At 44.0% G+C, this 26967-nt stretch overlaps 1 protein-coding gene across 1 annotated transcript; it reads right to left on the bottom strand.

Moving 5' to 3' along the window:
* Positions 1–758: 758 nt before the first annotated feature.
* Positions 759–25654, bottom strand: LOC310696726 (vascular cell adhesion protein 1-like). Its single transcript, XM_083482623.1, has 5 exons — positions 25472–25654; positions 12148–12417; positions 8611–8901; positions 6602–6862; positions 759–1637 (listed from the first exon to the last, which is right to left on the bottom strand). Exons 1-5 carry the CDS (start codon positions 25527–25529, stop codon positions 1543–1545), a joined length of 975 nt encoding a protein of 324 aa, XP_083338749.1. The 5' UTR covers positions 25530–25654; the 3' UTR covers positions 759–1542.
* Positions 25655–26967: the final 1313 nt, after the last annotated feature.

The following is a 26967-nucleotide window of genomic DNA, read 5'->3' as shown; positions in this document are numbered from 1 at the left end:
TATGAAAATGATTTATAGGTGGTACATGACTCCAGTCAAGCTTGCAAAAATTTACCACTTGTCTGATAATAAATGTTGGAAATGTAAATAAATGGAAGGTACTTTTTTCACCTTTGGTGGACATGCCCAAAGATTAAGGCTTTCTGGGAAATGATATATAATGAAATGAAAAAGGTATTTAAATATACCTTCCTTAAGAAACCAGAGGCTTTTCTCCTGGGCATTGTCGGCCAATTGGTGCTAAAGAAAGACAGAACATTCTTTATGTATGCTACAACAGCAGCAAGAATTCTCATTGCAAAGTATTGGAAGACACAAGATCTACCCACCTTGGAAGAATGGCAGATGAAGGTGATGGACTACATGGGATTGGCAGAAATGACTGGCAGAATCTGAGACCAGGGAAAAGAGATGGCGGAAGAAGATTGGAAGAAATTTAAGAATTATCTTAAGAAACATTGTAAAATTAATGAGTGTTAAAATGATGCGGTTTTAGAAAATAAGTGGATTACAGCTGTAAAGATTAAGTTTAAAGAAATGAAAGGTTAACAATTAGATAAAAGTAAGGGTGAGGATTTGCTGAACTAAAAATTTGAAAGTGGAATGCAGAAAGGGGAGGTATGAGGAGGTCGGTGAAGTTTTAAGAAAATAAGGATTTGAAAGTATACTTGTTTTTTCTTGTTTGTGTTTGTTTGCATTGTTGTGTCTGATTATAAAATTTGTGAAACTTTAATAAATATTTTATTTTAAAAAAAGGAAACGTTTAACCAAATCAATGATTTTATTGGGAGAAAGGTGGGCAGAGAAAGGCTGCTGAACCCCAAAATCTGCACCAAGGAAAGTTACATTCAGCAACCTGTATAAATGCATAAATGGGGGGGGGGAGCAAAATTTATCTTATTTTGCATCATTTATTCTGGTGCTGCAAATCATAGGGAAGGTCTCCCCACAGCGGCTGGGATCAAACCAGACTAAGCTTCTGAGATTTCAATGGACATTTTCCACATCCTTAAGGGCTGAAAACTTGATCCCCTCACCTATGATTAATACAAATATTCTTTTCTAGCTGAATTCCACGTCTGATAGCATATTCTATGTGTTTTCTCTGCCAGAGCTCTAAGATCCACTCCAGCTGCTCTAAAGGTACTTGGCTGTTCACCAGGGGTGTGGGAAGGGGAGGCAGTGAGGTGTCATCCCTGGGGGAGGGGTGACAAAATCCCCCCAGTGGCGATCCGCTGCACTGAATGCTCCGCCCCCTGGTGCACGGCATGTGCGCTGCTCCGGCTGCCCGAGCGGCTCGCTCCACCATTGCTCTTCACAGCAGCAGTCCCTGATTTTGTCTACAGCTAGTAGCAGATTAATGGAATTCAGGTGCTTTCAGACTATCATCCAGTTCTACCGAGTGCTGCAATGTCCTGAATCACAGTAAATTATTCCCTCTCTTGGTTGCTTCTGTGGGGGCTTGCTAAGAAATGGATCTTTTAGCAGTCTCCATTGTGCCAAAACAGTCTCTTTGAGACTTTGAGCTTTCTTCCCCAATGATCATCTTCTTTTTAGGCAGTAGCCAATGATGCCCAAGATGCCCAAGACCAACACCGACACGATCACCCAGACTGCAACCCAGCTGTGAGGTGCCTCTGCAATAATAGAAGACAGCACATTAGGTGATGGATGTAATGGGTGCCTGAATCCAGATTTCTGCATTGCAGGGGTTTGAGCTGGATGACTCTCAACATCTCTTCCAACTCTACCGTTCTGTGATTCCAGGATGGAATTGGGCTGCAGAGGAAGAAGTGCTCAGTAAGTGGGGGACAAGCAGCAAGAAGGGCTTGTGCACTGGAAAACAGGCTGCTGCAACAGATGGACCCTGGGCAGTGGCGTAGCGTGGGTTGTCAGCACCCGGGGCAAGGCAAGTAATTTGCGCCCCCTAACCCGTGGATTTGCGCCCCCTAACCCCCAGATGTTGCGCCCGGTGCGGCCGGCCCCCCCTGCACCCCCCACGCTACGCCACTGACCCTGGGGCACAACCAGCCATGGAGAAATTCTGCATGAGCCTAACTGAAACCAACAGGATGTAGGAAGTATGCAAGAGCCATACAGTGCCTCACCTTTCAAAGTGTTGATGCTGACCTTTAAAGCCCGAAAGCCGAAGCTGATGAAAGGCACTCCGGGCCCCTGAGGCCCCCAGAGCCTCAAGCGACAGCAAAGGATCCAGGAATACCCCCAAGTTATGTACCCGCTTCTTCAGAGGAAGTGTAACCCCATCAAGAGGAGGCAACCTCCCAGCCATCCGGTCTAGGGAGCCACCCACTAACAGTGCCTCAGTCTTATCTGGATTGAGCTTCAGTTTGTTGGTTCCATTACTGAGGCAAGAGGATGGATGGCGGCTAATGGATTGAGGTTGAATCCTGACAAGACAGAAGTACTGTTTTTGGGGGACAGGGCGGGTGAGTATGGAGGGCTCCCTGGTCCTGAATGGGGCAACTGTGCCCCTGAAGGACCAGGTGTGCAGCCTGGGAGTCATTTTGTATTCACAGCTGTTCATGGAGGCCCAAGTCAGTTCTGTGTCCAGGGTGGCTGTCTACCAGTTCCATCTGGTACGCAAGCTGAGACCCTACCTGCGCACAGACTGTCTGGTCAGAGTGGTGCATGCTCTAGTTATCTCCCACTTGGACTACTGCAAGGCGCTCTATGTGGGGCTACCTTTGAAGGCGACCCGGAAACTACAACTAATCCAGAATGCTACAGCTAGACTGGTGACTGTGAGCGGCCGCTGAGACCACATAACACCGGTCCTGAAAGACCTACATTGGCTCCCAGTACGTTTCCGGGCACCATTCAAAGTGTTGGTGCTGACCTTTAAAGCCCTAAACAGCCTCACTCCAGTCTCCACCCCCATCGTTCTGCCCAGACACTGAGGTCCAGCGCCGAGGGCCTTCTGGTGGTTCCCTCACTGCGAGAAGCAAAGCTACAGGTAACCAGGCAGAGGGCCTTCTCGGTAGTGGCACCCGCCCTGTGGAACACTCTCCCATCAGATGTCAAAGAGATAAACAACTACCTGACATTTATAAGACATCTGAAGGCAGCCCTGTTTAGGGAAGTTTTTAATGTTCGACATTTTAATGTCTTTTTAATCTTTGTTGGAAGCCGCCCAGAGTGGCTGGGGAGACCCAGCCAGATGGGCGGGGTACAAATAATAAATTGTTGTTGTTGTTGTTGTTACTACTCCTACTACTACACTGGTCCAGCACTTCCCCTGCCTTACCTGCAGATGTAAAGGAGAAGTAGAGGTGGGTGTCATCCGCATACTGCTGACAACATACTCCAAACCTCCAGATAACCGCACCCAGCAGTTTCATGTAGAATGTCAAACAACATGGGGGATAGGACTGAGCCCTGCAGAACCCCACACTGAAGGTTACATGGGGTTGAAAAGCATTCCCCAAGCAACACCCTCTGGGAACGACCATCCAAGTAGGACTGGAACTACCGCAAAGCGGTGCCACCCACCGCTCCAGCAGGATACCATGGTCGATGGTATTGAAAGCCACTGAAAGGTCAAGGAGAATTAACAGGGACATGTTTCCCTTGTCTCTCTCTCGACAGAGGTCATCATACAGAGCGACCAAAGCAGTTTCTGTGCCAAAACCAGGCCTAAACCCCATTTGAAATGGATCCAGAAAATCAGTTTCTTCCAAAAGCGCCTGGATCAGGTCTATGACCACTTGCTCCAGAACCTTGCCCAGGAAAGGAAGATTAGCAACTGGCTGGTAGTTAGTTAGGTTTTCTGAACCCAGGGAAGGTTTCTTAAGGAGTGGTTTTACCACTGCCTCCTTCAAACAGGCAGGGACCTCCCCCTCTTGTAAAGAGGCATTGATCACCTCCCTGGCCCAGCCAGCTGTTCCCTCCCTGATGGTTTTTATCAGCCGGGGGGGGGCAAGGGTCGAGAGCGCAAGTGGTCGCCCTGACTGATCCAAGCACCACATCCTCGAGCCTTACCAACTGAAACTCATCCAGCACAACAGGCCTAGACTGTGCTCTGGACACCCCATGAGATTCATCTGCTATAACAGCAGAGTCAAGGTCTTGGTGGATAAAATGTGCAATTTTATATTCAAAATGTTAGTGTCAGTTCTATTATCTCCTTTGGGTCAGCCTGGAAAAGGCCTGGAAAAGCTCTGCCAAATGACATAATGAGGATGCAATGGATGCAGCAAAGTATGCCTTCTTTGCTGCCTTCACTGTCACTAGGTAGGCTTCATAATGAGCCCTTACCAGTGTTTGGTTGCATTCATTTGGATCTTCCCTCCATTTGTGTTCAAGTCGTCTTCCAGCTTGTTTCCTTGCCCTAAGCTCTGGAGTGTACCAGGAGACCAGTTGGGCTCCACGAAGTGGGAGAGGGTGCTCAGGGGAGTTTGTGTCAATAGCCCGAGCCATTCGGGTGTTCCAGAGGTCAGCCAGGGCTTTGACAGGGGCACCAGTCATATCAGCCGGAAAAACCCCCAGAGCCGTTGGGAATCCTACTGGATCCATCAGCCTCCAAGGGCGGACCTTCCTAATAGGTCCCCCACCTCTGCAGAGGGAAAAGGTGCTGGCATCCTAAATCTCAACAGGAAGTGATCTGAACATGACAGGGGACTGATGTTGATGTCCCGCCCCCCATCACCCTCTTCCTGCCCAGTCGAGAAAACAAGGTCCAGAGTGTGGCCTGCCATGGGCGTTGGGCCGGTGACATGGTGGAACAGCCCCATGGCTGCCATGGCTGCCATGAGGTCCTGAGCCGCCCCAGAGCCAACTGCCTTGGCATGGATGTTGAAGTCTTCCAGAACCACCTAAAAGTAGGGCCCATGTGCCCAGGAATCATAGGACCAGCTAGTAGTCAGGCTTCATGTGCCTTCGTGCCCAGGAGATCAAAGGACCAGCTGGGAGGGCAGAGTTAGTTCAGGGCCTGAAGATTCTTCATGGAGAAGCTCCCAACAATTCCTCACACGCATCCCCTCCAAGCGTCCCAATTTTATGGAGGCAGTCCTGGAATTACCATCCCGGCTTTTGTTTTGATCCCGGAATGTCCTGGAATGTCCCTATTACCCCCACCAGCACCAAGCTTGAGGAGGAAGAGGAGCTTGTCTCCAGTGATGACGATGGTGGCAGTGGCAGCTGCGAGGGAGCATCCCGTTGCCTCTCCATGGCCATCACTGTTGGCCTCCTCCTTTGGGCAACTCATAGCAGCTGCTGGAGAGCAGGCGAGGAGGAGGCGAGGCTGCCACCGCCAAGGCCCAGGCACAGCCCCATGGGACGTGCAGGAAGAGCCCTGCCCTCCTGGGAGGGGAAGAAAGGGGGGAGCAGAACGCAATCGGTCTGGATTTTTTAAAAAATGCTTTGTGCATCTACATCTAGTTTTGCCCCTTTCTAAAATGTATTTATGGCTGCGTGTTTTTCTTTTTGTAAATCTACCAAAGAATAAAATAATACAAAACAAAATTGGGATTAAGGTGTTTTCTCAGGACGGTGAAGGACCTGTGTGCTGTGTCCTGTTGGTGTAGCAGTGGTGGCCCTTGCCATTCTTCTGACAGGAAATGGGGGGTCAAGTCCGGTCAGTTGGGGAGGAGTGGGAAATGTCCCTATTTTCATCTGAGGAATGTTGGAGGGTATGCCCACAGGGCAGCAATGCCCAGATTCTGCACTGCCTCACACCACCTCAGAGTGATGCAGCTGGAGAGATGGCATTAGGATGCATCCACATGAAGCTGTTTAAACAATACGTCTTCAGCTGAATGTATTTTCTTTTATGGAAAATTATCCTTGACTTCCAGTTTGGTACTTGAACATTCCTTGCAATGGTTCCCCCTTTCTTTCCATTTATATCAACCTCAACTGTGGAGGAGTAATGAAGTGCAGCCCCTCACCTTTGAAATTATCAAATCTGAATTGATCTCCTGTCAGATCCCCCAAATTGTTCTCCACGCATCATGACTTCAAATTCTCTTTCAGGATCATATACAGTGGTACCTCGGGTTACGAACAGTCCTGCTTACAAACGCTTCGGGTTACGAACTCCATAAACCCGGAAGTAGGTGTCCCGGGTTGCGAACTTTGCCCCGGGATACGAACACAATCCGCTTCCGGGGCCATGGGAGGCCTATGTAGGGAATGCGAGCTTCAGGCTAATAATGCTTCGGGTTAAGAACAGACTTCTAAAACGAATTAAGTTTGTAACCCAAGGTACCACTGTATGGTGAAATTTCAATTCCTAGTCTCCTGAGAAACCAATAAATTGAGATTCTTTGAGATGGGTGTGTATTTTAGGATGGATGGTTCTCATCCTGTACAAGTTTTCACCAGAGTCTACACAGTTTTCATTGGCATCACAATAGCAGCTCATATTCTTCCCTCATTTAATCTGAGTTTACCCATTCTGGGGGAAATTAAATGAGTTAAAAAAAGCAACAATGACTGGTATCAATGGCCCATTTGTGACATTTCAATGACCCATTTGCAAATTAAGTCCCGTCCTGGAAGCACCCTTGGATGAGGAAGGACGTCGAGAAAGTGCTACGCTGGGGGAAGGGGGAGACTGGAAAGAAAGTCATATGCAACCTACCTTCATAGAGAATGTCAACCTCTGTTGAGCCATTGCCATAGACATTATGTACTAGACATCGGTAAGTCCCATTGTGGTATTTTTGCGCTGAAGGGATTGTGATGGTCTTATTGTTATCTGAGTACTCCACGCCAGTCTGGGAGGGGAGATCCCATGAAAATTCTGGAAAGGGCTTTCCCTCTGCATGGCACTTCACCACAAGGGCTGCACCAGTTTTGTACACCGTGAAATTTGTTGAGATCTTCACATTGTATGGACTGGCTGCAATAAGAAAAAAAAAGGTTGATGAGTAGTAATGGGGGACTTCAATTACCCGGATATTTGTTGGATGTCAAACTCAGCCAAGAGCATAAGGTCAAACAGATTCCTCACTGGCCTTGCAGACAACTTCGTTGTGGGAGAAGCAACAAGAGGAACAGCCATTTTAGATCTGGTCCTAACCAATGTTGATGACCTGGTTAGTGGGGTAGAAGTGGAAGGATCATTAGGCACGAGTGATCATGCTCTTCTGAAGTTTACTATACAGCGGAAAGGAGCAGCCAAGCATACTAGGACTCAATTTCTTGACTTTAAGAAAGCCGACTTCATAAAACTTAGGGAAGTGCTGGGTGAGATCCCATGGACAGTAATACTAAAAGGAAAGGGAGTTCATGATGGCTGGGAGTTTGTTAAGAGGGAGATAGTAAAAGCACAACTCCCTTGTGTGCCGGATGCCATCGTCAGAGAGGGGGGCATAAAAAGGCTGGCCCAGTCAGGTCTTTCTCTGTCGAGGTTCCTGGTTGAGCCCCTTAAAAAATGTGCCTGGGCCATGCTATGCCACTGCTGTACTAGCCTGCTAAGTGAGCAGCCTGCTTCTTCCACAGCCAGCCAGTATGGAAACACAATGTCTGAGCCTCTTAACAGGCCGATAAAATCAACACCCTGATCATAAAAAGCTCAACAACTTTGGTCTGCCCGAGACACCGGCCGGGGTTGCTAGGTAAGGAGGGTGAGCTGAGCCTGGATGCCTGGATGGAGATGAATTCTCCCCAGTCCATCCCCTGAGAGTTGAAGCAGCTTGAAGGTGATAGAAGGTGACAGCATGTTTGTCCATAATGTTCAGGCCCATCCCACAATTCTCAAACAGGTTTTGTAGAGTTTTATATTGCCTCAAAAATAGACAATAATGGGACAAAAAATAAACCACAGGCAACAACAGTTTTGCTAGTATTGTAATGTATAAAGCCCTAGACAGCTTAGGTAACACTTTCTCCCGTATAGTTCATTGGTGGGGCCTTCTGGGTTAGACCACAGCCTGCAGATGCCCTTCTTGAAGTCACCATGGAAACAGCCTTCTCAGTTTGGGCTCCCATCCAGTAGTGCTTTTCCCTCCAAAGGGTACTCAAGTGTATGCAGTACCAGCACCTTTTTGTTGTTGTTACAGTAAGTGCCACACTTTTTAACCACTACAACTTCATGGTGAGTACTGGCACCTATTCCCCCCCCAAAAAAAAACACTGCCCAACTCCATGGGCATAGCTGGGGGGGCAGGGAGGGGCAGCTGCCTCCCCTAAATCAATAAAGATCAATAGTAATACATAGGTAGCTGAGGTTCTCCCCCCCCCAACAAAAACCCTGGCCACGCCCCTGGCCAACCCTATGCAATAACATGCCCTTGAAGCACCAACAGCAATGTGCTTCCATCATTTATAGAATACTTTTTTATTTACACTGGTCTTAGGGGCCCAATAAGATTTAATGGGGAACAATAGTTAGTGGTGGGTGCTGTATTATTTATTATTTAATGGACTGGCTTAAATGAATTTGTATTTCAGCTGGTTGTAAATTGGGTGGCATATAAATGCGTTTTAACACGTAAATAAATAAAATACTCAGCTACAGAAGTATCCTAAGCCCTCTAGGCTAGAACAAATCGTTAGATACGTGTGTGCAAAAATTACTTCCAAACCGGCCCTCCCAGCCCTGAACACGTGGCAAAACCAATCAGATGCATAGCAAATAGAACTTACCCACAATCTTCAAGGTTCTGTTTGCACTTTTTTGCAGTACTTCTGAGCCCACCTGGAGGTTAGCTTCGCAGAGAATGACATCCCCATCCTCCTGAGGCTTAGCCAAAAAGCTGTACTCCACAGAGATGCTGTGCTCCCACTTCAGGATATTACTGCCCTTTTTCAGGAAGATGCTGACATTAGATGGGGAGCTGGAACCTCTCACTTTCAAACTCGGGATGCTGCATACAATTTTCTCCCAGTGATTAGCCACAATCTTGGAAGTAAGGTTGAGAACTGGGGTTGAGAACTCTGGGGGGAAATAAAGATATGAATGGCCACCATCTGAAATGGTAAGTGAGGACTAACTAGTAAAGAGGCCTAGGAAATCTACAGTTCCTGGCTTTCTGAAGTTGGAAATGTTAACCATCCCAGTCGTTTAAAATAAATATAGACAACAATTTCAGGGCAATGGGAGGGAAAACTCTGCATCACAACTGAGCATCCTAACCTAATCAAATAATGGTGGACAAGGATGAGCTCCGGTCGGTTGGTTGGTTGGTTGGTTGGTTGACTGACTGCTCTTATATACTGATTTTCAGGGAAAAGGCATTCAAAGGAAGTTTACAAAAGATAATTTATCTACAAGAGAAGGATATAAATACAAGTATCAAAGGCTTCTTTTGAAAGTTCAGTTTGTTTTCAATAAAATATTTTCTTTATAGGAAACCACTACTCAAAAGTTCAGCCCAAGCCATCCTGCTGTTCCAGAGGTTGGCCAAGGCTTTGACAGGAACGCCAGTCATATCAGGCAGAAAATCCTCCAGAGCTGTCTGGAAACTACATGGATCCCACAACCTCTGAAGGTGGGTCCCCTGCCTCTACAGAGGGGGAAAGATGCTAAAAGCCTAAAACTCAACAAGAAGTGATCTGACCACTTTCAGATCACCCTCTTCCTGCCCAGTCGAAAAGACAAGATTCAGAGTGTGACCTACGATGTGCGTTGGGATGATGTTATATTGTGACAGCCCCATGGTTGTCATGGCAGACATGAAGTCCTGAGCATCCTGAAGCAGTGGCATAGCATGGAGGGGGCACGACCAGGCAGCCCCCCCCCCCATGGCAGGCTCCCTCATTGTGATGGCCCAACACCGCCAGCCACCACAGCTCCACTCCCGGATCAGACCTGACCCAGGAGTGGATTTGCCACCCCTCTTCCTGGCTGTGCACAAGTATGCCCCCCCCCCCCGCTCCACTTTGCAAGAAAAGATGCCGCAAGCTCCCTCCACACTCCACCCCAGGCAGTGGTAGCATATGCTTTGCTGCTGCCCTTAAGTTATGTGCTCCCAGAAGGTGTTTTGTTGTAAGATTGGTGCTGCTAATACTACATGCAGCATGATTTTTGTAGAGCAGAGGAGCCGCTAAGATCATGTGCCCCAATCACCAAAATGTCTTGGGCGGGTCTTGGGTTTCCCTCCCTCTTTCCTCAGGCCTCACAGCCATGTTATGCAGCATACCATGTCTAATAACATGTGTACTCTGCAATTTTGTTTTAGGGTCCTCAAATTTGATTGGCCATGAGCAAGCGGGCTTTAGGAACAACTATTCGACCACTGACCATATGGTAATTATGTATCATCTTGCCAGAAAATATTCTGCCCCGAGCCGGGGGCGCCTATGTGTCGCTTTCATAGACCTAAAGGCCACCTTCGACAGTATCCCAAGAAACTGTCTATGGAAGAAATTAGAGAGATGGGGCATAGATAGAAGGCTGTTATGGCTTATAATTCAATTACACCACGGGTCGTCAGCTAGAGTGAGACTCACACCGGCGGGAAACCTATCCAACGAGGGCCCAATAAATAGAGGTGTGCGCCAAGGCTGCATTTTGGCCCCACTCCTCTTTAACTTGTTTATTAGCGATATGAGGCTCTTTCTGAATGAGTCTCAAGCCAACATCCATGCCCCCCGCCTAGCTGATTTTCGTTGCCCTCTGCTTCTATATGCCGATGATGCAGCGCTCCTCTCCTACTCTAGAGTCGGTCTATGCAGAGCTCTAAAGATTTTTGCGGCTTACTGCAAACTTAACCATCTGACTATTAATCATGGGAAATCTAAAGTCCTGGTCTTTACCAGGTCTCGAAAAACTTACAGCTGGAAGTTAGATGGAGTCCAACTAGAACAGGTTTTCAAATTTAAATACCTAGGAGTCTTTTTTCATTACAACCTAAGCTGGAAGCCACAGATTCAGTATCTACTAAACAAAGGGAAAACAATACTCTATTCTCTGCTCCAATTTTTTGCGGCCGACGGAGCCTCCCACATCCCTTCTGCTCTGAAGGTATACCACGCAAAAGTGGTTTCCACCCTCTGTTATGCTGCCCCGCTCTGGGCCCCAGGGTCCAATTTAACATCGCTTGGGACATTGCAGAATCAGTTTCTCCGTCGCCTCCTGAAACTCCCCATGTGTGTGAGCAACGCAGCCATACGTTTGGAGTTAAGGACTGCATCATTGGAGACCGTCATCTGGAAGCGAGTCTTTGGCTACTGGCTGTCCAGCTGGCATAGGCTTCCCGACCATTACCTTTTTCAGTGCCTCTGGCGAGACGACTTTGTCAATCCGTGGGTAGGAAAAATCCATGCCAAACTCCTGAGCATCGGAATTTCTCCAGCGGACTCCCTAAAGATGAACTTATGCTCAGCCAAAAGCCTTATAGAGCAAAGATTAGCAGACATTGAATATCAACACAACCTGGCTTGGGGTGGGGGTGTTTGCTCCCCCAGGTATCACGGAATAACCCCACCACTTGGCCTTCCATCATACATGTCATCTCTTTCATCTGTACCACACCGACTTGCATTTATTCGTGCAAGGTTCAATGTCCTTCCATCGAACCTGCTGAGCCACAGATTTTCTAAGGGTTTGGTGTCTCCGTTATGCGTGTGTGACGGGAAAACTGTTGAATCTCTTCCACATATAATGTTCAACTGCCCCCTACATAGCATAGCCAGGACTAAATTCCTAGGTCCTGCTCTACTGTGCTTGGTGGGCCGGCCTGTTGAGTCACACGCCGCACTACTTTTGCAGGATACAGATCCCTCGGTAACTCTGCAGGTGGCGAGATTCCTGAACGCGGTTATCTCACACACAAAAACAACTAAAAAACAACAACAACACCAAAACTAATCGGACAGTTACGATGAGAATGCATGTCGGACCTCGTCTTCAGTTTCTTTTTCTGTGATCCGTCCCTTGGAGCTCTCTGGGCCCCAAGCTGTTATTTGGCTCTGCTCATTGACCCACCCTAGTACCGTGATGTTCACCCTTTGGTGTCGAATATATCGGTCCTTATGCCTCTGTGTTTTTATGTTTGTACATATTTTATGGGCTAATAGCCGTAAATAAAGAATTATTATTATTATTATTGTTTTAGGGTAGTGGGATGACATGGAAACATGGGACCTATTTCGCCCCCTCGACATTATGTGTGTGAGGAAGGAGGCTAAATTACATAACCTCCAGATACCTCCCCGCTGTGAAATTCTGTGCATACTCACGGTAAACATAGATGACCACATTGGTGTTTAAGGAATCAAAGCCTTTTCTTTGGACTATGCATATAGGTTGAAGTTCCCATTCAGACACATTGGTGATGTTTAGAGAAATCCACCCATTGCCCTTCTGCGTTCCTCCTCCAACAGACACCTCCCAGTCCAACTGGGTGTAGTTAGCACACGTAGTTGTGCAGTTCAGATTCACAGAACCTCCGAATTCCACAGCAGGCGCCTCAGGGAGGATAGTCACATTGCAAGTGTCAAGGAAGTGCACTGTAAGAAAGAAAGAAAAGATATGGGGAGGACCGGCTGCAGAGAATACTGCTGGCAATCGCAGCATTATTCAGCAAGAACGTGTTGCAATATGATGCAGTCACCATTCCTGGGCCATAGCTATTTCCCATTATTAATATTTTTTATGAAATTTCTCTACTGCCCTTCATTCTAGGTTCACAGAGTGCTTTACAATATAAAAACACAAAAATACATACCACTATAACAAAAACAATCACCCACACACAGGGTCAGACTACATGACCCTTGGTGTCCCTCCCAACTTTATATTTCTATAATTCTATTATTCTAAAAGGCCATAGATTATTTAATTAGCCAAAAGTCTGAGAGAAGAGAAATTATTTAAGAGTAAATTTGTTTGAGGGTTTGTAGGAAGTTGGGGCCAAATTTCATGCTAGTTAATACTGCTAATAGATACTTCCATTCTAAGCAATCAAAGGCTTTAAGGATGTCTAGGGACATGATGGCCGGGAGTTTGGTCTTTCTACTGTATTCTATCAGAGTGGGTAATTTCCTCATGGGGTCTGGTAGGTTGTGACCAGGGACAAAGCCTGCCTAGTCCAAGGCAATTCATTTGTGTAGGAGGATTTTTAGGCGGTTAACCAGGTTTGATGTGGACTTCTTAGTCTTGGTTTATCGATGAGATTGGGCAGTATGATTCTGCTTTTATTTTTTAAAAAATATTTATTTTTATTTTTGTCAATAGAAATTTACATTCAGAAAATTTGTATAATCATTTTGTGAGATTCTCTGAATTCCGTGACTTCACCCCATCCCCTACCTGAGTCCTTATTTCAATAATTAAGACTACATATCAATACGTTCTCCACTATTTTTATTTTTCCAAATTGTCCATAATCTTTGTTACTTTACAAGTGATTCTTATAGTCCAGCAAAAGTTTTGATTTGCTTGCAGTGGTCTCCTAAGTAAATTATAATTTTTCCCCCATTCCTTTTTGAAGTCCTTGTCTTCTTGGTTCCTGAGTCTCCCGGTTAGTTTTGCCATTTCAGCAAAGTCCAGCAGTTTGGATTGCCATTCCTCCCTCACCGGGGTTGTGGCTTCCTTCCATTTTGGGGCTAGTAGCATCCGTGTTCTCGCATGCATGAAAACTCTTTTCTGGTCTTTTGGAATCTCGGTACCTGTAATTCCTAATAAAAAGGCTTCCGGGTTTTTTTAGCAGAAGTTATTTTAAACATATTTTTTTTAGTTCATTGTATACCATTTCCCCAAAAGATTTTGTTGTCTTACATGTCCACCACATATGAGAAAGTTACCTTCCTTTTCCGTACATTTCCAACAAATATTTGAACTTATTTTATACATTTTGGGTAGTTCAGTAGTAGTTAAGTACCATGGATAAATCATTTTCATATAATCTTCTTTCAGCGTACAACATGCTGTAAATTTTAAATCTATTTTCCAGAGCCTTTCCCAATCTGCCATTTGTATATTATATCCCTTAGCCCAGTTTATTATAACCAGTTTAACCTGTTCATCTTTTGTATGCCATTCCAGGAGCAAATTATAGGTTTTTGACAGAATTTTGGTAATACTTTCTAATTTTTATATCTCGTAACTAAAACCTTTCTTTTTATCTATATTAAAAGTATCATTTAGTTGCGAATAGAATAGAATAGAATAGAATAGAATAGAATAGAATAGAATAGAATAGAATAGAATAGAATAGAATAGAATAGAATAGAATAGAATCATAGAGTTGGAAGAGACCACAAGGGCCATCGAGTCCAACCCCCTGCCAAGCAGGAAACACCATCAGAGCACACCTGACATATGGTTGTCAAGCCTCTGCTTAAAGACCTCCAAAGTAGGAGACTCCACCACACTCCTTGGCAGCAAATTCCACTGTCGAACAGCTCTTACTGTCAGGAAGTTCTTCCTAATGTTTAGGTGGAATCTTCTTTCTTGTAGTTTGGATCCATTGCTCCGTGTCTGCTTCTATGGAGCAGCAGAAAACAACCTTTCTCCCTCCTCTAGGTGACATCCTTTTATATATTTGAACATGGCTATCATATCACCCCTTAACCTCCTCTTCTCCAGGCTAAACATGCCCAGCTCCATTAGCCGTTCCTCATAAGGCATCGTTTCCAGGCCTTTGACCATTTTGGTTGCCCTCCTCTGGACACGTTCCAGTTTGTCAGTGTCCTTCTTGAACTGTGGTGCCCAGAACTGGACACAGTACTCCAGGTGAGGTCTGACCAGAGCAGAATACAGTGGCACTATTACTTCCCTTGATCTAGATGCTATACTCCTATTGATGCAGCCCAGAATTGCATTGGCTTTTTTAGCTGCCGCATCACACTGTTGGCTCATGTCAAGTTTGTGGTCAACCAAGACTCCTGGATCCTTTTCACATGTACTGCTCTCAAGCCAGGTGTCCCCCATCTTGTATTTGTGCCTCTCATTTTTTTTGCCCAAGTGCAATACTTTACATTTCTCCCTGTTAAAGTTCATCTTGTTTGATTTTGCCCAGTTCTCTAATCTGTCAAGGTCGTTTTGAAGTGTGATCCTGTCCTCTGGGGTGTTAGCCACCCCTCCCAGTTTGGTGTCATCTGCAAATTTGATCAGGATGCCCTTGAGTCCATCATCCAAGTCGTTGATAAAGATGTTGAATAAGACCGGGCCCGAGACAGAACCCTGTGGCACCCCACTAGTCACTCTTCTCCAGGATGAAGAGGAACCATTGATGAGCACCCTTTGGGTTCGGTCAGTCAGCCAGTTACAAATCCACTGAGTGGTAGCATAGTCAAGACCGCATTTTACCAGCTTCTTTACAAGAATATCATGGGACACCTTGTCAAATGCCTTGCTGAAATCAAGGTAGGCTACATCCACTGCGTTCCCTTCATCTACCAGGCTTGTAATTCTGTCAAAAAACAAGATCAGGTTAGTGTGACATGACTTATTTTTCAGAAATCCATGCTGACTATTGGTGATCACAGCATTCCTTTCTAGGTGCTCACAGACTGTTTGCTTAATGATCTGCTCCAGAATCTTCCCTGGTATTGATGTCAGACTGACTGGGCGGTAATTATTTGGGTCCTCTCTTTTCCCCTTTTTGAAAATAGGGACAACATTTGCCCTCCTCCAGTCTGCCGGGACTTCGCCTGTTCTCCAGGAATTCTCAAAGATGACTGCCAGTGGTTCTGAGATCACATCTGCCAGTTCTTTTAATACTCTTGGATGCAGTTCATCTGGCCCTGGAGACTTGAATACATCTAAACTAGCCAAGTATTCTTGTACTATCTCCTTAGTTATTCTGGGCTGTGTTTCCTCTGCTGAATCATTTGCTCCAAATTCTTCAGGTCGGGCATTGTTTTCTTTATCGGAGAAGATTGAGGCAAAGAAGGCATTGAGGAGTTCAGCCCTTTCTGTGTCCCCTGTTTGCATTTCACCATCTTCTCCTCTGAGTGACCCCACTGTTTCTTTGTTCTTCCTTTTGCTACGGACATACCCATAAAAGCCTTTTTTGTTGCTTTTAACCTCTCTAGCAAGCCTGAGTTCATTCTGTGCTTTAGCTTTTCTGACTTTGTGTCTACATGTGCTGGCTATTTGTTTGAATTCCTCTTTGGTGGTTTCCCCCCTTTTCCATTTTTTGTACACATCCTTTTTTAATCTTAACTCAGTTAAAAGTTCTTTAGATAGCCACCATGGCTTCTTTAGGCACCTTCCATGTTTCCGTCTCATTGGTATTGCCTGACGTTGTGCTTTTACTATCTCCCTCTTAACAAACTCCCAGCCATCATGAACTCCCTTTCCTTTTAGTATTACTGTCCATGGGATCTCACCCAGCACTTCCCTAAGTTTTATGAAGTCGGCTTTCTTAAAGTCAAGAAATTGAGTCCTAGTATGCTTGGCTGCTCCTTTCCGCTGTATAGTAAACTTCAGAAGAGCATGATCACTCGCGCCTAATGATCCTTCCACTTCTACCCCACTAACCAGATCATCAACATTGGTTAGGACCAGATCTAAAATGGCTGTTCCTCTTGTTGCTTCTCCCACTTTCTGGACAATGAAGTTGTCTGCAAGGCCAGTGAGGAATCTGTTTGACCTTATGGTCTTGGCTGAGTTTGACATCCAACAAATATCCGGGTAATTGAAGTCCCCCATTACTACTATCTCCCTTCCTTTTGCATGCTTGGCCATCTGTTCCAGGAAGGCATCATCTATGTCCTCCGTTTGGCTTGGGGATCTATAGTAAACTCCCACAATGAGGTCTCTGTTATTCTTCTCTCCCTTAATTTTGACCCAAATGCTCTCACTTTGGCTTTGAGGTTCTAAATCTTGGATCTCTTCACAGGTATACACATCCCTGACATATAACGTCACTCCTCCTCCTTTCTTGTCTGGTCTGTTTCTCTGAAATAGATTGTATCCCCCCATTATTACATTCCAATCGTGGGACTTATCCCACCAGGTTTCAGTGATGCCTATTATGTCATATTTAGTTTGCTGTACCAAGAGCTCAAGCTCATCTTGTTTATTTCCCATGCTTTGCGCATTAGTGTACAGACATTGAAGTCCATTAATCATTCCCCCGTGTCTCTTATTTAAGGATTTTTTCCTCCCACCACTAGGTCTGCATGCTGTTTGCTCCATTTGGTCTATGACATTTGGATGATCATCTTCATTAATTGATAGACTCCTACCTTCAGGAGCACTGTCTCCCTCCCCCACATTAGTCAGTTTAAAGCTCTCCTGATGAGGTTTCTGAGATTTTTGGCAAAAACATTTCTCCCAACCGTTGTGAGGTGCAGCCCATCGCTTGCCAGAAGTCCATCTTCAAGAAACTGCAGTCCGTGATCTAAGAATCCAAACCGTTCCTGTTTACACCATTTGCAAAGCCAGCTGTTCACTTCCACTATTTTCCCCAGTTACTAATCAGTTACAGCTTTCTTTATCTCTTCAAAGTCTTTTAATTTTAACTGGTTGTCTATTTCGGTTAGCAGCTCTTTTTATAAGTCGGCCAATTGCTTCTCATATTCACTTTTCAGAGATATTGCTTCCAAAGGGAAAAGCCACAAGGGTGTTTTTTGCTCAAATAGGTTTTTATTCTTCTCCCATATCCTGAAATTTTATTTTCTTATTATATGATTCTGAAATGCATTATGTACTTTTGCTTTTTTCATGCCATAAATATGCATGCCATCCAAATCTGTTATCATGCCCTTCTAGATCTAAAATGTTTATGTTTTCCAGTGTCCCGGATCCAGCAGATACAGAATGCTTCACAATAGATTTTCAAATCCAGCAAGGCAGAACCTCCTCTTTCTCTTGCATCTGTTTATATTTAATATTTGTTTATATTTATATTTAAATATATTATATATTTATATTTAAATATATTATATATTTATATTTATATTTAAATATATTATATATTTATATTTAAATATATTATATATTTATATTTATATTTATCTGTTTATATTTAATTCTTGGTTTCTTGCAGCAAGAATTCTTATCGCAAAGCACTGGAAGACACAAGATTTACCCACACTGGAGGACTGGCAGACGCAGATGATGGACTATATGGAATTAGCAGAAATGACTGGCAGAATCCGAGATCTGAGCGAAGAAAAAGTTGAGGAGGACTGGAAAAAATTCAAGGACTATTTGCAAAAGTACTATAAGTTGTTTGAATGTTAAGAATGTGTACGATTAGGAAATGTTATGCTCCTGCAATTTAATTAGGTAAATGACAAAGTAAGTTATAACAGAGGAAAATAAGACAATTTGAGACAAATATATTATGTTTATTATAAAGGTACTAAAATGGAATTACAATTTTTTCTTGAAATTGGTTACATAATAATTGAAAGGTACAGTAAGTTGTGAAATAAGGTAACAAATTGCTGACAATGTGAGTTTAAAGAATGCAATGTTGGGAGGACGTGAGGAGGTCCACAGGAGAATAACTTTTGGAAAGATAATATGAAATCTAATTTTCTTTTTTTTCCTCTCTTTTCTTTCTTCTTACTTATTATCTTTTTATATCTGTCTATTTATAAAAACTGTTTCTTGCTCACTGTTTTGTAACAGATGTTGTGAACTAATGGAAAAAGAAACGCAATAAAAACTTTTTTTAAAAAAAAATAATTCTTGGTTTCTTCCCTTGCCAGATAAACCATTTTTCAAAGTATTCTGCATTGCCTATTACCAGAACTGATGGCAATACTTTCATTTTAATCACTGGTATTCTTCCCCAAAATGATAAGTTCATTCTTCTCCATATCTCTAAATTTCTTTTTATTTCTTTCCATACAATCTTGTAGTTGTCTTTAAAAATATTATTGTTTTTGGCTGTTAGCCAAAATCCTAAGTATTAGACTTTTTATGTATAGCTAAGTCTGTTTTCTCTTCCAGCTCCTTTTTATCTTGCTCCGTCAAGTTTTTTAATCAAAACCTTAGTCTTATTCTTATTTAGTTTAAAACCTGCAACCTGCCCAAAGTCCTGCATCTTTTCTAACACCTTCACTAAAGTATCTTTAGGATCCTCCACTGTAATTACTAGGTCATCTGCAAAAGCTTTTAATTTATATACCTTATTTCCTACCATTATTCCTCTAATGGATTTATCCACTCTTATCTCTCTCACCAGGACCTCTAATACCAAAATAAATAGTAATGGTGATAGGGGACATCCTTGTCTTGTCCCCTTTGTTATTTTTCATTTTTCAGTTATAACATTATTAACAATCAACATAGCCTGTTGTTCAGAATAAATTGCATGTATTCCTCTCTCCAATTATTCCCCAGAATTCATCTTTTCTATTATCTTTTTTATAAAGGCCCATGAAACATTATCAAAAGCTTTCTCAGCATCTATAAACATTAAGGCTGTTTGTTTCTCATTTCTTACTTCCAGATACTCTGTAATATCAATTATAATCCTTATATTATCTTTCATCTGGCATCCTGATAAAAAACCAGCCTGATTGTGATGAATTATTGCTGTTAAGACACCCTTCATTCAATTGGCCAGAATGTTAGCAAATAATTTATAATCGTTATTTAATAAAGAAACTGGTATGTAATTTTTAACTGGAAGTAGGTCCGTATCTTGTTTTGGGATCAAAGTAATATAGGCCTCCTTCCAGGTGTCTGGTACTTTACCTAATTTTAAAATCTCATTCATTACATCTTTTAAGGGTTGTACCAGAAAATCCTCCAACTTTTTGTAATACTTTGCTGAAAGTCCATCCGATCCTGGCGATTTACTTATCTTAGCTTGCTTAATTACCTCTTGCACCTCGTGTCATTATTGGCGCATTTAATAAAGCCATTTTCTCTTTAGGAATTTGTGGTATTTTGTTTTGCTCTAAATATTCTTCAATTTTCTCTTTGTTTTCAGATCCGGCTCGGTATAGTTCGGTATCTTACAAAGTGTTTTCTTATATCTTTTGGATTATCTATTACCTTTCCCCCCTATACTCAGTTTATTTATTATATTTGTGCCCTTTTTTGCTTAACTGCTAAGCCAATAATTTACCTGGCTTATTCGCATATTTTTTTAAAAAATGTTTCCTTCTTTTTATCTTCCATTCTATCTCCTGGTTAGTTATCATTGAATAGTATGTTTGCAACATTTTTATTGCCTGGTTGATTGATTTTCCCAGGGTTTTTTACCGTATTTTTTGTTCCATAAGATGCACCAGACCATAAGGCGCACCTAGTTTTGGGAGGAGGAAAACAAGAAAAAATTATTCTGAATCCCAGAGGCCAGAACAGCAAGAGGGATCTGGCTTCTGGGATACTGTGTGGCTGTTCTGGCTTCTGGGATAACTGTGCCAAGCCTCTTCAGGGCAGCGGGATAGAGGCTCCCCCTGCCCGAAGAAGCTGCGCACGGCTAAGGCAGAAGCCAGGACAGACACGCCGCTGAAGGGGCGCTGAGCAGTTCTCCCTTTCTGAGAGGGAGAACTGCGCAGCGCCCCTTCAGCGAAGCTGGAGAAGGGACCCTTCTGTTCCTCCTCCGGCTTCGCATGACAGGCGCGTTGCTGAAGGGGCGCTGCACAGTTCTCTCTCTCTCTGCGCAGCGCCCCTTCAGCGAAGCTGGAGAAGGAACAGAAGGAGACCCTTCTGTTCCTCCTCCGGCTTCCAGGACAGGTGTGTCGCTGCGAAGCGGGAGGAGGAACAGAAGGAGTCCCTTCTATTCCTCCTCCGGCTTCGCAGGACAGGCGCTGCGCAGAAGGGGCTCCGTTCCTCCTCCCGCTTTGCTGAAGGGGCACTGCACAGCTCTACCTCTCTGCGCAGCGCCATTCGCTCCATAAGACGCACTCACATTTCCCCTTACTTTTTAGGAGGAAAAAGGTGCGTCTTATGGAGCGAAAAATACGATAATTAGTTCTTTCTCGTTTCTAATCAGTCCATCTAATATCTCCTTTTTATTATTTTTTCTAATTTACTTCTGGTAGGCATTTTCTTGGATAAAAAAATCCTCTCATTACCACCTTACTAGCATCCCAGACAATCTTCCTATCACTGTATTGATCTAAGTTTGGTTCAAAATAATCTTTCAGGGCTTTTTCTGTTTTTTGTCTTATATCCTGATTATCTAATAACTCCTCATTCAATCTCTATCTAAATGGGGTATTCCCCTCCCCTTTTTAGTTCAAGAATTATCAAATTGTGATCCAGGAGTGTTCTTGCTTGTATTTCTACTTTTTTTTTTACTGTTATTGATAACGCTTTAGATAGCCATACCGAGTCTATCCTTCTGCTAGATTGATGGACCTTTGAAGAAATGTATATTCTCTATCCAGTGGGTGTTTAAAACTCCAAGTATTTGGTAAATTGAAATTCTCCACCATTTTGAAGAAGGTTGTGTGTATTCTCCCTTCCTTTGAATCTGTTTTTCTTAATATTTTATTCATTTCCAGGGAGACTACTCCATTTGTATCTCCCATTAATATTATTTTCTGGTCCGTGTATTCCAACAAATTATTTTCCAAATAATCTAAATATAAAATTCTGATTTATTCTCATTCAGTACATATATTCCAACTAAAACAATTTTTTCACCTTGTATTGTTATTTATACTGCCATCATTCTTCCTCTATCGTCCTTAAATAGCTGTTTTGGGTCCAGTTTGGGTTTAATATAGAAAACTACTCCTCTTTTCTTTGTAATGTCTGAGGATATAAATTCCTATCCAATTCTCTTATTTATCAAGATTTTTCTGTGAGTAGATCTCAGTCTCTTGGGAGTTGGTTGTGCCTACTATATTATTTTTCCCTGCCAACCCATCTGGGTTGTCCTGTGTTTCTCACCTTATATTGTCTATTGAACCTATTGTGTTGTGCTGACATAGTATGATGGGTGGGAGAAGAGGGGAGTTAGAGTTAGGGATGGACTGAAGATTGGGGGGTAGGAGAGTAGCCTATATGTAGCTGAATTTTTTTTTAATAAAAATGTTGAGATGTTTGGAATCTAAAAAATAAAAGGTAGAAATAAGATGATAGTGATAGGGAGAAGGCAGGGGTTTTTAAATGAGAATTTAAAAAAAAATTAGAAAGGGTAAAAATACAAAATATAAGTAATCATAGAAAATGTGTGAAAGGAATAAAAAATGGAAACTAATGGTACTCATAAAAAGTGGTTCATGTATATAATTTAAAAATGTATTTGCTGTAATTTTGACTCACAAGCAGTTTTAATTTCACTGCGGGGCTCGCAGAGTCTGGATTTCAGGTCCCTGGATTAGGGCTAAGGCAGGAGTCCCAGGGAGTGGCTTTCAAAGGTTCAGGCCTCCTACATGGATGCCATTACAGTTTTTTTGAAGAAATAATAATAAAATTATAAAAAAATTTTATATATATATATATATATATATATATATATATATATATATATATATATAAACACACAACACACACATATATATATATATAAACACATATATATATAAAAACACAGCACGGGTTCCCCCCGTTGGATATATATATATATATATATATATATATATATATATATATATATATGCTTTCGTAGATTTTCACGGGTACAGGAATGCAGGTTTTGGTGTCTTCGGGTGTCTTCCCGTGTAAGAGTTGGGGTGTCTAGGCGACGTTTCGACGAGGTCTCACTCGTCATCTTCAGGCTGGTGCTTTCGGCTTCTTTCTTTCTTGGCTCTGTTCCAGTAACAAGAAGCCGAAAGCACCAGCCTGAAGATGACGAGTGAGACCTCGTCGAAACGTCGCCTAGACACCCCAACTCTTACACGGGAAGACACCCGAAGACACCAAAACCTGCATATATATATATATATATATATATATATATATATATATATATATTCCAACGGGGGGAACCCGTGCTGTGTTTTTTCCTGTGGGGCGGTCTCCAGCACACTGTTCCCCCTGGGTCCCAGCCTGCTATTTTTGCGCTAACCGCCAGGGAGGTAGCCTCGGGGTCAGGCCTGGGCTAGGCTGTGCAATTCCTCACGGCCTCCCTGGCCCTCCCGGTACCCTCCTATCTAAGCTGGTGCTCGGCTGGGGGGGGGGGCTCCTTTTTGTTTTCTGTTCAGCTCCAGAGGCCTCCAGGTCGTGGAGCTCCACTGGGCCATCGGTGCTCCTGGTCCCAGTGGGGTTGAGGCCGCTGGAGGAGCTGGGGGCTCCATGCAGCCTCCCTGGTTGTCGCGTTGGGCACCTTGCCCCCCCCATCGCAGTAGTGGTGGCGGCAGTTGGCATGCGGACCAGCCAGGCAGCGCAGTTCGTGCTGGTGGTCCTCAGAGGGGCTTGCCATCTTGCTTCACCAGAAGTCCTGAGTTGGGAATTTGAGTTATGTGAGCTAGAAACCAGAAGCTGGAAGCTGCAGGCTAGGCAGCTGGGAGAGGCAGAGCCATGCCTGATTTCTGTTGGAATCCAAAGCTATGGCCATGAGAGAATACTCTATTGGATTGTTGATGCTGTGAGCCCCACCATCATAGTTTCAGATTGTATATATATGTAAATTAACCATATATCAAACAGATGACACAAAGCCTCATTACAAAACAAAACATGAACCCTAGGTCAGCACCTGGAACCTCTGGAATCTTGCACCACCAGAGATTTGGGTGATGTGCAACAGTAGGGACTTTTATCTGGTAGAGATTCCTAGTCCCCTTCCCCTCACTACAGTTCTCATGTTTCCTTTGAAGTACGAGTACCTGTTAGATAATTTATGGCTATAAAAAAGGATTTAACTGAGTCCAGACACAAATAGGCAGCCAATGAAGTAGAAAAGAGGACTGGGCCTGTTCCAGTGGCTCAGCCTAAGGCTAAGAATGCAAGTCTCTCCCACACCTCGTGGTTGAAGTATGTATCCATCAGTTTCTCATTTTTCCAACCTTAAGTTCAGTTTTCCAAGTTTCCAAATCAGTTTGCAATATTAACAATAAAGACCTCATGATAATTCAGCAGTATTTTTGTGTGAATATCTCCACAGTCAGATATATTAGACATGTACAATAACATCATACAATACTACAAAAAATACTATAAATATTTTTTATGTAATTTTCCCTAATATACATATTTTTGAAAAGCAGTTCCCCCTAATATGCCTCTGGGGTGTTAGGTGAGGGGCAGTATGTTGGGGGGAAAGCATATTGTCTGAAATAGTCAAAAGGCAGGAGTCTTGAAACTGGATATGAAAAAGACACAGCAGCTGGCTTGGCTTGGCTTGGCTTGGGGCTTGGGCTTGGGGCTTGGGGCTTGGGCTTGGGCTTGGGCTTGGGCTTGGCTTGGCTTGGCTTGGCTTGCTCAGTGGTGAATCCAGTGCTTTGGCACTCGGGCTCCTTTAGAAATCTAATGGGCAGATAGGAGATCTCTATCTCCTATCTCCTATCACAGAAAAGTCATCAATTTCCAGTCCTCTTCCTTCCAAGGAAACTAAACCAAGGGTCTCTCCAGGAACCAGGAACTGTCTCCTTACTCCCATAATAATTCTGCGGCCTGCCACCCTGGCCTCCGAGGGGGTGTGAGTTTCCAGGGGTTCCAGGCACTCACCCCGAGCTCATGTTTCTTTTTGGAATGAGTTTGTTTTTCTCAGATTGGACCTAGTCCAGGGGTCTGCAACCTTTAAGACAAAAAGAGCCACTTGGACCTGTTTCCAAAGGAAAAAAAACTGGGAGCCGCAAATCTCATCATTATAAAAATAACTTTTTTGTCACTTTTTTATTATTTCTTTGTTTGACCCCTCAGAATTACTCCTCCTCATAGAAATAAACGTTAAATTAACAAGTTACCTTTTTTTGTGTGTGTGTTCTTCACTCCCCTTCAAAACAGTGACCAGTGTACATGCCCCCTTTCAATGCAGTGACCAGCGTACATGCCCCTTACAATGTAGAGGGGAGGTGGGCGGGAAGGTGACGTCGGGACGGTGCGTGACTAACGCACGCACCGCCCCCATGCGACGTCACAGCCAGTACAGCGCCCGCCACAGTGGGGAGTGTCGGGGCGCACAATGCGCCTCCTCCCCTCGCTAGTATCCGCCCTGCAGCCGCGGCAAAGGTGTAAAAGAGCCACATGCGGCTCCGGAGCCGCGGGTTGCAGACCCCTGACCTAGTATAAATGAGATTGTATCTTGGCGTCCAAGATTTTTCCTTTTATACCTATTTTTTTCCCTTGCCACCAACACTTCTGACACCTCATCCATCACATAAGACATTTTCCATTCCCCCATTTGTATTTGGGGATCTTAGGATGCTTTTAGAAAGACATTTAGTGTGGGAACAGTGTGCCTTAGTGTCATGCAGTACCCACACAACATTCTCATCCTCAAAATGCTAGCCCATAGCACACACACACAATTTAATCTGGATTTACCCTTTCTATGGAAACGACAATACACTTTTTAAAAAACTGTTGCAACAACTCACTGGCAAATATCTCAATAATCTGTTTGCAAATTAAGCCCCCATCGGGAAGCACCTTTAGATGAAGCCAGTTTCCAGATTCCTCCACCAAGGGAACACAAACTAGACAGCTCTCCTTGGCTCTGGAATGTAAAGAGTTTTCAGGATGACTCACCCATAGGCAACCAGAAGATGAGAAGCACAGCAAAGTTCAGAGGCAAGACAGGGATCATCTTCACCAGTACAGGGCAGAAAAGATGACCATTGGGAGTTTGATGGTTTTCCAGCTAGCTATATGGAGCCAGAACTGTCCAGGGAAGTCTAAGCTTAGCCACGTTTTATTTAACGTTTTGGTTCAGGAAACATGCATATCCTTTAACCGGCTGACTCACCGCCCCACCCAAGCACTTCCTCCCTTCGAAACAAAAATATGGCTCTGAGGAAATAGCTCTGAGGAATATAAAACTGAGTGTAGGGATAAGTGTTCAATGGTCAATATAGTTCCTTGAGTTTCAGAACAGGCCTGGGGGAGCTCTGGCCTGCCAACTACTGCGTCTGCTGTTCGACTCCATCTCCCATCAGCCCCAGGCAAGACGGCCAGTGGTCAACAATGATGAGAACAGCAGTCGGGTGACATCTGGAGGACCACAGGCTCCCCCACCCCTGCTTTGACAATCACTCAGAAGAGGTGATCCCACCAGATGCAGTTTTGACAAGGCGTGTGTGCATATTGAGAATTACATTTTCCTCACCTCTGTAGCCACACATACACACACTTCTGTTTTTCTAATTTCAGCCTGTCAGCTCAAATAAACTTGCAAAGCATGTCCGTGAGATGGGGTCCTTCACTGCAACAGTGACCTAGGCAAGCGGAAGTCAGATCATCATACTTCAAACAGCTTCCACACTGTTTCCAAATGTGCTCCCACTGCCCAACAGTCCTCTAGCGGCATGGAAGTGGTTTTGCAATGACAACATCAGGGTCAGGCCATGGAGAAAGGACTTCCAGTTCAAACGTCACTAGTTCTCACTCTGTACAACAGGAGCAAACTAATCAAAACCCACAGGAAGTGTGAAAACTTACAATATATTAAACCCAAGTCCCATCTGCTTGATCTTTTTCATGCGTCTGTAGGGCAACTGCTGATGGGAATCTGGAGTGGGGAGAATAGTGTTGCCATCATGCTTCTAGACTTCTGAGAGGCATCAGGCTGGTCACAGTGAGAAGAGGATGCTGGACTGCTTGTGAGCCCATGTGCTACCCCCCCCCCCGGCTCAGGAGCCAGCCCGTAAATGAGGAGACACAACAAGAGATGTATGGGATTAAATGAGGCCACAATTTCATTGACTTCAGAGGTAGGAATCCTTGGCTTAGGCACAGGACCGCATCCCTCTCAGCCTCGTGGGTCTGAGGGTGCACAGCGCAGACAGGTGTTATGAGGGGGGCTGCAAAATGAGAATTTTCATAGCGTACCCCCCACTTCACCCGATGTAGGGAGTTTAACCTTACACCGCCACTCTGGGCCAGTGACTCCTGCAATCAAACCTTTAACAGGCCCTGCAAATGTCGCTGCATGGGGGTGCATTAAGAATGCTACCCCCCATTCCGAAGATAGACTATAGGATTCTGCCCAGGACCTAAAAACTGCCAAAAAACTGACAATTGCTATG

The sequence above is a fragment of the Podarcis liolepis genome (genome assembly GCF_965112155.1).
Source record: "Podarcis liolepis genome assembly, chromosome: 17".
Taxonomy (NCBI): domain Eukaryota; kingdom Metazoa; phylum Chordata; class Lepidosauria; order Squamata; family Lacertidae; genus Podarcis; species Podarcis liolepis.
Note: the sequence above shows the minus strand (reverse complement) of the source record. Positions and strands in the feature narration are given on the sequence as shown.

Coding starts and splice junctions, on each gene's coding strand:
- LOC310696726 (XM_083482623.1), bottom strand. CDS start 25,529: ATGATCCCTGTCTTGCCTCTGAACTTTGCTGTGCTTCTCATCTTCTGG. Junction 12,418..25,471: donor CATCTTCTGGTTGCCTATGG/GTGAGTCATCCT, acceptor TCTTTCTTACAG/TGCACTTCCTTGACACTTGC. Junction 8,902..12,147: donor TGTGGTCATCTATGTTTACC/GTGAGTATGCAC, acceptor ATTTCCCCCCAG/AGTTCTCAACCCCAGTTCTC.